General features: G+C 36.6%; 1 protein-coding gene across 2 annotated transcripts in view; it reads right to left on the bottom strand.

The window, feature by feature from the left end:
- Positions 1–4,507: 4,507 nt before the first annotated feature.
- The window catches only part of src (SRC proto-oncogene, non-receptor tyrosine kinase), a 46,075-nt gene continuing 35,738 nt past the window's right edge, over positions 4,508–14,844 (bottom strand). For both annotated transcript variants that reach the window (XM_089124700.1, XM_039652323.2), the window contains 8 exons: positions 14,461–14,564; positions 9,791–9,940; positions 8,533–8,688; positions 8,203–8,382; positions 7,968–8,044; positions 6,794–6,947; positions 6,483–6,614; positions 4,508–4,936 (listed from right to left, as the gene is read on the bottom strand). In XM_089124700.1, the coding sequence (XP_088980826.1) occupies positions 4,728–4,936; positions 6,483–6,614; positions 6,794–6,947; positions 7,968–8,044; positions 8,203–8,382; positions 8,533–8,688; positions 9,791–9,940; positions 14,461–14,564 (1,162 nt within the window). In that variant the 3' untranslated portion in view covers positions 4,508–4,727. The remainder of the gene's footprint in view (positions 4,937–6,482; positions 6,615–6,793; positions 6,948–7,967; positions 8,045–8,202; positions 8,383–8,532; positions 8,689–9,790; positions 9,941–14,460; positions 14,565–14,844) is intronic.

The raw sequence follows: 14,844 nt of genomic DNA, 5'->3' as shown, positions 1-14,844 counted from the left end.
TTCGGCCATTTGATTGGCTGAAAGACGTAGAGCGTAAATATGTCTGTCAACGAAGTGTAAACATGGTACTACATTTTTGTCAATGTGTTAGTTAGTTAGTTGGTGAATTATTTTTTTATACTGTGACTGATCTAAAAAAAAAAATGCAATTTTGTCGTATACTTTTACATTCATAAATCAAAGTTCCTGCATTCTTGTTTGTTAAGCAAGCTGTAATGTATATTTATTTTCATATTATCTAATAAAAAACCCCGATAAAAACTGTTTACTATTGGATGCTGCTTCTGGACCTTCGTTTTTCAACGGCTCTGTGGACCTGAAGTGTTTTATACGTCAACGTGACGTAGACCTAATTAATATCCATGTTTTAAACCAGAGATTGTTAAACCTTTACTACCCCAGTAAATGATAAACTTTATAAATTTAATAATAGTAGGCTAAGTATTTCCCCCATGTGCGCCTTCTGTCAACAGTTTGATAAAACAATTATTTATTTGTTTTAGACTTGTTGTTATTGCAAAGTACTATTTCGGGTTTACTTTTCAAATTTTGTTAAGTCTTTTAAATACTTTCTGATCTTTTAAAGTATGTATCATTTATCTTATATTTTTAGCGACTCTCAGAGATCAGACCTATATTTATGACCCTAAAAAACTTTCGAAATGATTCTTCAGGCACTGTTAATAAAGAGAGAAACAGGTGTTATTTTGCAGAAGCTGTTTGCAACACATGGTTTTGGTTCTAGCACATGCACAGCACACCTACTTTCACACTTTGCTCAAAGCTGTATTCATAGTCTAACAAGTTATTCTTTCAAAAAAGAGAAGTTTATCCAACCTTGTAACATATCAAAAGAAGCCTATATCACAATTTCATGGTGAATAAAAATGTGCGATTCATTTCATTTTACCCTGTTAGACGTAATATCTAACTCGAATAAACAATATAACTGCTATCATTTTCACCTACAGGTTGGTTATACTGAATGTAAACAGTGCAGATTCTGTTAACAGAACAGTAGGTGTCGCTAAAGGACAAGAAACTGGCTTTCGGTATAGGCAAGAAACATCGACTGAGCTTCTCTGATTAAATCATACTGGTAGCTTTACAATTGCTTATCCTGCAGTATTAGAGTTTGTATTCTATATGAATGTGTTTTCCATACTTGAAATTGCATAGGCGTATTATAGTTATACTTTTTTTTGTAAAGCATGGCATGGAATGTTTATTATCATAATAATAATATTAATCATCAGCATGCACATTAATGCATCACAGCAGCATGTACAGATGCATTCAGTGTTGTAGTCGAGACCACCTCACTCGAGTCCGAGTCGACACCGAGACCAGAGAGTCGAGTCCGAGTCAAGACCGAGTCCATATGAGTCGAGTCCGAGTCGAGACCGAGACCAATGAGGGTTGATTACCTCATTTACTTTTATTTACTTAGAGAAATCCTTTTTTTTTTCTTTTTTTTTTTACTGAATTTACTTAGTTTTAAAAATATGATCAGTTTAGGGTAAAAAGGCCACATAGTAGGTGGTGTTAAAAGTAATTTTATTACAATTTGCCATGCGCAGTTGCGCACTAGAAAATCACCAATCACTGGGCGTGTCAATCAATTTAAAGAAATATTTTATTAACATACATTAATAATCATCAAAAAAAAATATTTTTAATTGAACTCGAGTGGACTCGGGAATAATGCCGAGTCCTAAAAAAAAAAAAGTTCGAGTACGAGTCAATTCCGAGTCCAAATGGACACGAGTCCATGACAAGACCAAGACCATAAAATATGGTCTCGAGACCGAGTCCGAGTCTCGAGTACTACAACACTGGATGCATTTACCCTGCAGTTGAAGATCTGTGCTGCTTTACCATTAATGATCCATTAGTTCATAAGTAACACTCCATATTGTACCAATTCCCCTTAAACCCTCAGCTTAGTAACATCATAGCAATCGCTTGAGGGCAGATTTTTTACTGCATTTCGTTTTAGCATCAGCTGTAAAACAGTAATGGCTAATGATAATAATCAAAGCAATTTTTGTCAAGGAAACCAAATCAGTGCTTAAACTGAAAACATGCTGCTGAAAAAAAACCCCTCATGCTTAAATCCAAGCTTTAGAAACACAGTTTATTGCACTTTAAAAAAAAAAAAGGAAGAAAAAAAAGATAACACCATGTCATATTTTTTTTTTCTCATTTCAGTGTAATTTCCTATTTTAAAACCGGTCATTGCAGAATTGTACACTGGGAGAAAGATTGTACCTGGAATTTGATTGTGAGCAACTGCAGTTAAAACACAGATATAAAACAACTGCATAGTTTCAATGCGTTACATGGTTGCACTAATATTCTAGTTACTTGTAGATCTGATTAATTTTCTTTCTTTGTGATTGTTTTATTCTCCATTTCTACAACACATATGCCGTCATTTCACTCAGGACCAAGAACATGCCATTGTCAAATATCCTCGACGCACATAGTGTAGTTTAACTTTTGTAACAACCTATCAGAATCAACCGCAGATTTATTGCAAGGTAAAATAATTAAAAAGAAATAATAAAACACAGTACTTCAATGTGCTGCGAGTCACACGTAAAGAAATTATTCTTAAAGGGGATTTACTTAGTGTAACGCAAGAGGCGAAAATAGGAGATTTTAAATAAATACACAGCAACTAAAACATGGTGGCTTGCCGATTTGTGATTGGCCGCTTCTCTATTCAGCATTAAAAAGCAATCGCATTACATTTCAGTTGCATATCTTAGAAAAAAACAAACAGATTTGCGTTGCAGCAACAATGTTCTTTGCGTTTTTTTTTTTGAGGGGCGAAACAAGCAAATATCTGCTGATCATGAATAAATATGAAAAGAATATTTACAGTAACCAAACGAAAGTATTTACAGTATATCGACAGGCGTCACTCATCTACCAGCTAAAGTACCGCCATTACAGCTGCATGCCATTCTAAACAACTCGACGTTACCCACAATTCACAGATCCAAACCCTTATGCTCAATGCAACCATCATCATATCAGTACAACAACCCAACAATTCAAATCTATCGAGTTCTACACGGTCTCAGCAGTGATTATAATATTTATTCGGGTACCTCAAACCATCACAGTAACTGAGCTAAGATCGGTTTCTAATGTGTAACACCTCACAGCAGGCATGTTCACGACTTTCTGTGAATCTTATAATGGTAAAGTATAGAGACTTGAGCTTCCTCTTCTCATCTCAATATATAACAATGGCTATTTTGCATATAACATATTGGCAACTTTGTGTGTGTCTCAAAAAAGCTAAAACAACTGAAAAAGCTCAAATGTTTGAAATTCAAGCATTTAAAAAGCTTTGAGGAGACATCCCTTGAACAATACTCATGAGTGTTAAAAGGAATAGTTCACATAACGATAACATGTCATAATTCACTCATTTTCGAGTCTTTCCAAACCTTTATGCTGTTATTTTTGCCGTAGGATACAAAAAGAGGCGTTTAGCGGACATTTTCCCCATGCAATAAAAGTAAAAGTATCGTATATGGAAAAGAGCAGCATGAACATTCGGCTAAACGTCTCAGTTGTGTTTGGAAAGACATGACGGTTATTTTTCAGCAAACTATCCCTTTAAATTCTATAGATACAAAGCCTGCTCATCGTCTTTGATACAAAAAAATTACATTAATAAAAATACATTTTTTACATAATAAAACAGTACAAAATTCATTTTTTTCCCTTTGTATTGGCACACAAAGTTCGACTACACAGTCATCTCTGCTTTAAACAAAAACAATGCTATATATATATCAGTAGTAATTTTGAATACTAGAGTGGAATAACTATCAAATGAAATCAACATTCTGTACGATTCTCCAATTGTGTACGAGTTCATATCAAAAGGAAGAATGTTTAGTTTCAATTATTTCAGTCCGAACGTTTTTTTTTTCCCCTCGCCCTGTCTGTCATGTGACTAGTGTTCAACCAATCACATTCTTATTCCAGTTGATCCAGGTTGATACAAAAGAAACAAACAAGCAAAGTGGGACAAAAAGCTATTTCCTAGCAGTAAAAGGCATAAAATACCACGTTCAGATACAGACCCTGGATATCTATTGGAAGACATAAACCGGAACGTCCGTTCATCAGAAGAGGGCAGTAAAGCAGCCGCGATCACAGATGTCAGACGCCTCCTACTGGACAATCACATCTCACACTTGTGGACGGGGTCGCAGGGTTCATGAAGAACACCGGAGCTGATGGAGCTTGATGAAGGGGGATGGGAGAGGAGAGAAATGAGGGATTGTGGGAGGAGGAGGAGGAGGAGGATGAATGACAGATCTGGAGCATCTGCTAAAAGCTTTAGGAGAAAGACGGTGGTACATTGAGGTCAAGAAAAACAGATCAATCCGCACCGCTTCGGAAATAAAAAGCCTGGACATAATGATCAGTGAACTGATGCGGAAAAGATGCATCTCGACTTCCTGTTTTTAGACGAAAGCAGTGGAAAACATGCGATGATGATTACAGAGGGCGATGCTGTGACACGGAGACCATTTGAAGACACGATAAGTTGCTTAAAACGGGATGAATTAGAGCGCCGGATGCTCTGTTGTCATCCCATGTGGATCAATATGGTTTGGGGTATGCCACAGATTACCCGAGGCATTGGGGAAATGATATCTCTTTCACTGCTTGCACACTTGGCTGGATGGGTCTCTCTAGAGGTTCTCGCCGGGCTGGTACTGTGGTTCAGTGGAGGTGAAGTAGTCTTCCAGGAAGCTCTGGAGGTACTCGAAGGTCGGCCTCTCTTCGGGCTCCTTGCGCCAGCAGGTCAGCATGAGCTCGTGAAGGGAGTCCGGGCACTCGGCGGGACAGGGCATCCGGTACCCGCGCTCCACCTGGTCCAGCACCTCCCGGTTCACCATACCTGAGCACAAGACAGATGTGGGTCTGGTGTCAGAATGGGGCTTTTTAACCAGGCAAAGAATGTGGGTCGTCAACGGAGGAAATTATGACACACATTATGACACACAAAAAAAAACCTTTGCTGATAATTTACTCACCCCCATGTTATCCAAGATATCCATGTCATTCTTTCTTCAGTCAGAGTTTTGATGAAAACAGTCCAGGATTTTTCTCCATATAATGGACTTCAATGGGAACCAAACGGTTCAAGGTCCAAAAGACAGTTTCAGTGCAAACTGTTCAAAGGGCTTTAAACGATTCCAGAGGATGAATAAGGGTCTTATCAAGCGAAACGATCGCTCATTTAATAAATAAATAATAAAGTTGAAGTTTTATAAGCTCAAATGCTCGCCTTGCTCTGTTCTGTGATGAGCGTTCGTGACTCTCCTGTTCGAACTCGTTCGTCAAAATGAAGTCAATTTGTTCGTTTCGTTCGTTGAATCAACCAAATGACTCGGAAAAATATTCGTTCATTTTGATGAACGTGTTCGAACAGGAGAGTCACGAACGTGCGTCACAGAACAGAGCAAGGCGAGCATGTGAGCTTATAAAACTTAAACTATCTCATTTATTTTTTAAATGAGCGATCGTTTCGCTTGATCAGACCCTTATTCATCGTCTGGTGTTGTTTAAAGCCTTTTGAACAGTTTGCAGTTTGCACTGAAAGTGTCTTTTGGACCTTGAACCGTTTGGTTCCCATTGAAGTCCATTATATGGAAAAAATCCTGGAATGTTTTCATCAAAAACTTTAATTTCTTTTCGACTGAAGAAAGAATGACATGGACATCTTGGATGACATGGGGGTGAGTAAATTATCAGCAAAAGTTTTTTCAAAAGTGAACTACTCCTTTAATTCGGTCCTGGAAGGCCACCGTCCTACAACGTTTGGCTCCCACTTTGCCTCAATAAACCTGCCTGGAAGTTAAGAGCTTAACTAGCTGGTTCAGTTTTATTGGGGTTGGAGCTAAACTCTACTGCGCTGTGTTTCCCAAAAGCATCGTGAGCTTAAAGGAATACTCCACTTTTTTTTTTTTTTTTTTGGAAATAGGCTCATTTTACAACTCCCGCAAAGTTAACTGTTTTTGAATCCATTCAGCCAATCTCCGGTTCTGGCGGAACCACTTTTAGCATAGCTTAGCATACATCATTGAAGTGGACAAGATCATTAAAAAAAAAAAAAAATGACCAAAGAGTTTCGATATTTTTCCTATTTAAAACTTGACTCTTCTGTAGTTACATCGTGCACTAAGACCGACGGAAAATGTAAAGTTATGATTTTCTAGGCTAAATATAAATATATTCTACTTTTTTTTTTTTTTTGTAGATGATGAAACCCAGCGTCGGACTCAATACTTTAAAACATTTATTCCATTTTGAAAAAATCTATATTCTATAAGTATTTTTTTTTTTAATCTAAACTCTAAAATCTAAACCAGTGACTTAATAACTGGTACAACAAAAATGACTAGTAATACTGGAATGACTGGAAGCATGGAGAGCGGGAGTACCTGGATAAGGCACCCTGCCTTTGGTCGTCAGCTCCGTCAGTAAGACGCCAAACGACCACACGTCAGATTTAATGGTGAAGCGCCCGTACAGAGCCGCCTCTGGCGCTGTCCACTTGATGGGAAACTTTGCTCCTGTTGTAATAATGATTTAAGAGAGGTCTGTCACCATGATTAAACCCATTCAATTAAGGTCGAACTGTATAAAAGGCAACAGTATTAACTCTTGAAAATGAGACAATGACGTTACGGCCTCAGGAAAACTGAAGACGTGAAGAGAATGGAAAACGACCAGTTGTTGTGTTCCTCCTCACCCTGTCTGGCTGTGTATTCGTTGTCCTCAATGAGTCGAGCAAGGCCGAAGTCAGCGACTTTACACACCAGGTTATCACCCACCAGGATGTTGGCAGCCCTGAGGTCCCTGTGCACATAGTTCATTCTTTCCACGTACGCCATTCCAGAGGCGATCTGAGGACAACACATATATTATAACACTGCCGCCCTCCAGAGTATCCACAGAATATAAATAGATTTATATACACTATGAAGACAATGGTAGTTGTGCTTGCACGTGCGCAAACTGCACAACAATGGTGTTTTATATTTTTAGGTAGATGCTCTTTACGATTTCAGGTCTCTCTAAATATGGTTTGTCCTTCAATGCAGGGTTATATAGTTTTCAATTTTGAGTTTTGTTTATTTTGTCCTTTCAGTTTAGTTTTTGTTCCATGACGGTTTTATTAATTCACTTTATTTGCAAATTTAGTTTTTCAGGACCACCTAGTGTCATTGCTAGTGTTATATAGGGGGATTTTCATGTTTATTTACCTCAGGTTGTAAGATTGGAAATCAATTCTGCTTCAAAACTAAAATTAATTTGTGGCTATTACGGTTTTATTTTAGTTCGTTTTGCAATCATGAAAACGTGTTTAAGTTACAGCTCCAATATAATTTATTAATCATATTAGTATGTTTTTTTAAAACTAATTAATACTTTTGTGCATTAAATTATCCTATTCTTTTGATCTTTTTGTTCATCAACGAATCTTAAAAAATATGTATTTCATAGTTTCCACAAAAATATTAAGCAGCACAACTGTTTTCAACATTGATACTAATCAGAAATGTTTCTTGAGCAGCAAATTCATCATATTAGAGTGATTTCTGAAGGATCGTGTGACACTGAAGATTGGAGTAATGATGCTGAAAATTCAGCTTTGCATCGCAGAAATAAATTACATTTTAATTTATATTAAAATAGAAAACGGTTATTTTGAATTGTAATAATATTTCACAATTTCACTGTTTTTACTGTATTTTTGTAAATAAATGCAGCCTTCGTGGGAAGAAGAGACTTCTTTATAAAACATAAAAAATTCATACCCACCCCAAACTTGTGATCCGTTGAGTATATTTTCTAATACAATGTTTTTAGTATCAAAAGATTTCATTACTAGATGATATATGATAATGCCAGAGTAAAAGTACCTGAGAGGCCATATCCACAAGTTGAGGCAACCGCAGCATTTTCCCCATGTCACCCTTCAGGAAATCTAACAGGCTTCCTGTGAAAGCAGAAATCACACCTCGACGTCTTCATTCACACTTTTATCGGGAGACCTCACAAGAAAGCTGCTAATATCCAAAGTTACACATCCTTCTGTCAGTTCTTATTTCATAGGCTTCTTTACCCCAATATAGTTCACTGAACGTCCGCACTGACCTTGTCCCATGTACTCAGTGACGATGTAAATGGGCTCCTCGGAGACGACGGCGTAAAGCTGCACCAGCTTCTCGTGGCGGAGTTTCTTCATCACCTGCGCTTCCTGCAGGAAGGCCTCAGGAGACATCGTGCCCGTCTTCAGGGTCTTGATGGCCACGCGTGTCGTGCCATTCCACGTGCCTGAAGAGGGGGAAAAGGACACTCAGTCATGAAACAAGCTTTGTCTGTTATGTGAATGCATCATTACACAAGCGCTCTGGTATTATACTTCTTATTTAAGTCACAAAGCTTCATTTTTTGATGGAAGGAAGTTGAAAGAAGAAGCCTTACCCATCCAGACCTCTCCGAAACAGCCCTGGCCCAGTTTGACGTCCAGTCTCAGAGAGTCACGTGGGATCTCCCAGGCGTCCCGTGCCAGACCCTGAGTCTGAGGCTTCAGCACTGGACACACGTCAGTCAGACAGTGACACAGGCCGTCGGCGTGCTCTGTGACACACACCGACAGAAGGAAGTGTGTTAATGTTTCTCACAGTATTTTCAAATCTGTTTTTAGAAAATTGCTAGATCTGGCTCGTTCTGATTCCATACTAAGTTACTATGCTGATTGGCAACCACATTTTATATAACCTGTAAATAACCTTATAATATATATACTGTATATATATATATATATATATATAATTATAATTATAATAATAATAAAATAATTGTAATTATATAAATATAAATAATAATTATTAAAAATAACATAAACATAGTTATTATTTTCTAAAGCAATAAATATATAAATAAACAAACGTATATTTAATATTTTCAGTAATACTAATATTATATATATATATATATATATATTTAAATATATATATATAAATATATTATAGTAATAATAATAAAATAATTAAATCACTAAAATGTGCATAAATATTATTATTAATATAAATATAATAAAATTTTCATAATAACTGAATAATAAAACAACTAAAATAAAAAATAAAAATGTATTATTATTTTCAATCACTTAAAATAAAAACAATATACACACATGCACAACCATAATTATAATATTATACTGTTTTCTATAGTAATAATAAAATAATAATTAAATCATTGTAATAATTATATAAATATTAATAATTGTTGTTATTATTATTATTAATAAATAACCATAGTTATTATTTTCTAAAGCAATAATAAATATATAAATAAAAGTATAATTAATATTTTCAATTTATTCTGAATAATAATCATCAAAATAAAATAAATAACACTAACATAACTTATAAATAATATAATAAATATGAATTTATTTAGTTAATCTTCATATTAGGCCTGTTTAACGCGCTTTTCGGGGTTTATAACACCTGTAGAGCAGTTCAGGGTCTCTCATGGCTTACTGCTTTAATCACAATCATTAGAAGTGAAGGATAATTCATTATGCAATTGCTTTATGCCATTTCTCTATTTATAGCTTTTATCTAATCCTTATTTTGCAACAACCTTAGTTCCCACTTCCAGAAATAGGAGTCTGTATCACTTCCCTCCACAGACATTCAGAAACAAGCAGTGTATATGAGAGAGAGAGACTCACGGCGGTAGTGGTTGACCAGCTGCTGTAAAGCACTGAACTGAGTGCGTGATGTGATGTAAAACCCCCCGCTGTCCAGCTTCCTGATCTTATAATGTTTGACATTTAGGCCCTTGACATTTTCGTAATCCAGGACGGAAAGACAGTAGGCACCTAAAAAACACAAAGAATAGATTCGTGAAGCGCTCTCGGTGACATGGGGATCTTTGACCCACGTTTCAGATTCGAAACTGTCAGATTCTACACTTTTGTAGCATTTTTCTTTACTTACAGACGACTTGAGTTTCTAGCATCAAAAACAACTGTGAATCACTTACTGGAGTGTGAAATAGCATGAAGAGTTTCACTACATGGTAAATACATCATTTTGTTGCAATTTTTTTTTTTTTTACTTTTAACTATTATTGAAACACCGGGTATATATATATATATATATATATATATATATAAATTATCCTATTTCAACTTAAATTCAGTTGCTGCCTTCCATTTTTAAGTATAATAAACTTATTTTCAACTTAAATTATATTAAACTGACTTAAAATTGGGTTAAATCTAGTATAACATAAAAAAGTTGAAATTACTTAAATTCATCAAAATAGGTTACACAACTAAAAACATAAGTTGCCATGACTTACTAATTACTAAAAATCTATTTTGTTTTTAAATATTTTTAAATAACCTTTAGATAATTTTCTTAAATAATGCAAATGTTTATTTTGTTTAGTATCATATATAATCCATTTTTTAGCTCATATAGTATAATATAGTGAGACTATGGAGAGAGAAAAACGTCTCTGTTTCATTCAGAGGACCAAACTGAAATTCTTACAGCTTGTTTTCTTAAGCTTACAGCTTGAAATACATATAAATATCAGTTATCACTCTATCTATCTCCCAATATTATATTTGTTGCACTTTAACATGATTTGTTTCTAAAAAAAGGAATTATGGATAATCAAATCAGCCTTATATGGTTCAGTCCAGAACGTGTTCATCTTAAAATATTAATAACAACATAAAAGTCACAACCTGAAGGGGATGTTTTTACAATTATACTGAAAGGCCTTTTACTTCAACCAAACAGTTGATGGACCTTAAATTAGTGTCCAGTTCTCACTATTAACTAACTATTAACTACGACTTTGCTTCAGTAATCTCCTAATTACTGCTTATTAATAGTTAGTAAGGTGATTAGGGTTACATTTATGTATTGGGTAGAATTAAGGGATGTAGAATATGATCAATGCTTTATAAGTACTAATATACAGCCAATATCATAGTAATATGCATGCTAATACGCAATTGGATTTTTTTTTATGTGTAAAATGATCTGTAGGGGGCGCTGTCATCATTGCACACATGGCTCATTTATTCATTCACCCTCTCTATCACTTGCTCCCTCGTTCCCTCGGCGGTCTCTCTTTGGGGTTTGACTCATCCTTCAGCCTCTCTCTCTCTGAGTAATCTCGGTCTCCGTGCCCCTCGCTGACGCTACGAGCTGCGAGATATGGCTCACGGTTATAGGCACAGCTATGGGTTGACCTACTTCTTGCTCTTCATCCCTGCAAGCACTTCTCTGACCTTCACATTCCCTTCTTCATCAGGCTCTAACATGCACACACAAGCACTCAAATGAACATCGTTTGTGTAGAAGTGACGGTAAAAGACCATATATGGAGCGTAGATCTTTACAATGTTTCGAGAGAAAGAAAAGATGCTTGGCAGAGGGAGGAGATGAGGAACATGAGCATGACTGCGTCTGACAAGCTGACGCCAGAAAGGGGAATTCAACTGAACAAGCATGTTGTTCTGATCTGCACTACCAAATACTGAAACGCACGAGTAATTTCCTCCATTATGCAATAGTTAGCTCCAGTCTCTGAATGTGATTGGCTGAGCGGCGTTCAAACAGCACTGGGACATTTCACTGTTAGTTGTTTGGGAGATGCTTTTATTAATGGCTAAAATAATAACACTCCTATATTCGTGTCGTGTCATCGACACACGTTGCTTCCATTGACTGACTGATGGACGAAGCCCCTTCACTCTGTTCCATTGGTCAGACTCGGAAGCGAAGCCGCCAGTGTCCCAATATGCGCAGAAGCGTTTTCGGGACCAGACATGCACAGCCGTGAGCAGGAAGTAAAGCCGCGAAATCAAGGCCCCGCCCTCACTCTCGCGGAATCAATCGCAAGCACACGCTCCGGCACTTTTTAAAACTTAATTATAGAAATTTAGATATTAAATTTAAATCTCCGATCTCCTCAGTCCTCCGAAGATCCCGAGAAAAAGTCTGTTGGTGCTTCAGTGACTACTTCGCTCAGAGAAGCTGTCAATCATGACGTCATATCAAATAACTAACAAAAAACAAACTTATTTTAAAAACAAACACTTGAAATTACATCAGCGTGATGGAAAATATAGTAAATGACAGAAACCGTATTTGAAGTGTAATTCAATTGTTTAGTTGGTCTCAACATGGGGAGGCGGGGTTTATTACCTACACTCTTAGAAGAAATGGTTCTATTTAGAACCAGAAATGGTTCCATCCCCCGCTTCATATATGGAACTCCAAAATGGTTCTATATAGCACCATTTTTTTTTGGTAAAAGGTTCTATTGGCCAAGTATGGAACCCCAGGGTTCTATATAGAACCCAGAGGAACCCTTTTTAAGAGTGTATAGAACCTTTTAGGGGTTCCAAATACGTAGCGCTGATAGAACCTTTTCTTCTAAGAGTGTATACTAGGACTGGCCACCGGGGGGGCGAACGAGACGTTTTGGCTTCACTTTTCAGGGCTTGTTGTGCGGCACACTTGGTTGCTTGCCGACAAATTAATTATCGCTTGCAGTGTATGAACAAGGGGGTAATCCAACAGCCGGAAGTTGAAGCCTCGCGGGAGCCGCCATTGTAGCAGAACTTCACCTGCTGTTAGCATCCCATTGACTCCCATTCATTTTGGCGTCACTTTGACAGCGAATAACTTTACATCTGAGGCGTTTAAAGACTCCATTTATTTATTTCTAAAGAAACACGACAATGTATAAAAGGCTCTATTACCTTGTATCTTACGTTATGGCCCGTTGAAGCAGATTTTGTAAAAATAGGCTAACGAATGCGTCATAACGAATCGACTCTCCGTCGCACACTCACAGTAGAGAAATGATCGTATAGACAGGAGGAGAAGCTCGCAGGCAATCGGGGGGATGTGAATACATAAAGTCTGATAAAGTCGAGGGAGAAGCCCATAGCGAGTCATAAAGTTGATCATGCTGCCGCTAATACTCAATCTCTCCGTCTATGTGCGATTCGAAAGGGAATTATTCCGATTTCACTCGGCACAGCTATTAGAAGACATGCAGGTTGCTCAGTGACAGGCTCAGTTTGAGCTTGCGCAGTACGCCTGGCGATCAGCTTTTAACAGGCTTCAATTTTCACCAGTGTAATCAATGGGGTCGCTGTGTCCATTTCTTTTACTGTCTATGTTTCATGTCATCGAAAAAGGCAGATAGATGTTGTGAGCATGAACAATGGCTACCGAAGCGGTGTGTTTTGCACTGGATGCCTTGTCATCACAAAATCCCCCAAAAGATGAAAAAAAAAACCTGACAGTGGACATATTCCTAGATTGCACAAAGAGGGCCATATGGAATCCTCCAAAGAGAACTTGAGGTAAAGTATTGTTTATTTTTTATTTTTAGCCAGTAGTAAAAATAAATATAGCCTTACTCAACGGGTTCCTGAAGGGCCTGCAATCGTTTTTCACTTTGCCATTGTAGCCCCTTGAGGAAACTTCATAAAGGCTGGAGTACTGCCATAGCTTCATGCATCTTTCCTCCAATACAACAATTTTATACCTATACCTTCCTTGTTTGAAAGCCGTGTATGAAGGAGCTGCAGTGCTCCTATTGGTCAATGTCACAGATGTTAAGAACATGCCAGTCATTCTGTCGTAAAGCATCGCAGACATGGCGTCGGTTGTCTTTAACTAGGACACATTACTATACGAGAGAAAACGATCGATTCTTGCATCCCGACACACATTGTCGTTTACGAAACCCCACGACACCATACCTCAAATGGATTGTGTAGTCCGAACCGGGCATTAAAAACAACTACTTTATCAGTTCCTCCATTCCCTGGCCATGGGATGTCGAACTCATGACCCTGTGATTCCCTTGATTTCATTCTGACACAATTTTCCATTTATCCTTACAGTTTGACCTATGAATCAATGCTGTGTGACCAGACAAATGGTTAAAATGGTACTAAATATTCAACTGTAAACATTAAACATGATAATTTAAGTAAACTAAAATGTTTAAATTAAATGTATTATTTTAAAAAAATTATTTATAATAAAATGATACATTTATGTATTAACAAACAAAATGCATAAGTTATAAATAACTTAATAATAATAATACTTTCTAGAGTAACAATACATTTATTTTAATTTTAATAATACATTAATAATAAATAAAATAAAACAAATACAAAATATAAAATTAAAAAATGCATAAAATAAATAAAATAAAATAAAATAGAATAAAATAAAATAGAATAAAATATAATTTTTTTTTCGCAATAACTCAGTATAGACTAGAATAGAATAGAATAAAATAAAATAATTTAATTTGCACTTAATAGTTGGTACGGTTCACAATCACCTTTGGTTGTCTCACTCTCTCTGACCAGGAAAGTTCCTCTCCTGTTCTCCAGACTCAAGAGGAGTCGCTCCGAGTCCCTGCGTGTGATTTTTCCAAAGTACCATCTGGACAGAGAGACGGAGACAGAGAAAAAGAGAGAGAGGGTATTTAGAGGGAGTAATCACATGTGGCATTATATCAGAGACATACAGCTGGCCAGAAATATATAATTATGATATTATTTATGCTAGTATGCAGACAGAAATGCGATTCTATTGTGCATTTATGTACACCCCTTCCATTCAAAAGTTTTATTCTTTTATCCTCACCAAGGCTGCATTTATTCATATAGCAAAAACAGTAATAATGTGAAATATTATTACGATTTCAAAAAGCCGGTTTCTA

This window comes from Pimephales promelas, chromosome 20, assembly GCF_988280905.1.
Source record: "Pimephales promelas chromosome 20, fPimPro1.hap1.1, whole genome shotgun sequence".
Classification (NCBI taxonomy): Eukaryota; Metazoa; Chordata; class Actinopteri; order Cypriniformes; family Leuciscidae; genus Pimephales; species Pimephales promelas.
This window is presented reverse-complemented; position numbering and strand designations above follow the sequence as displayed.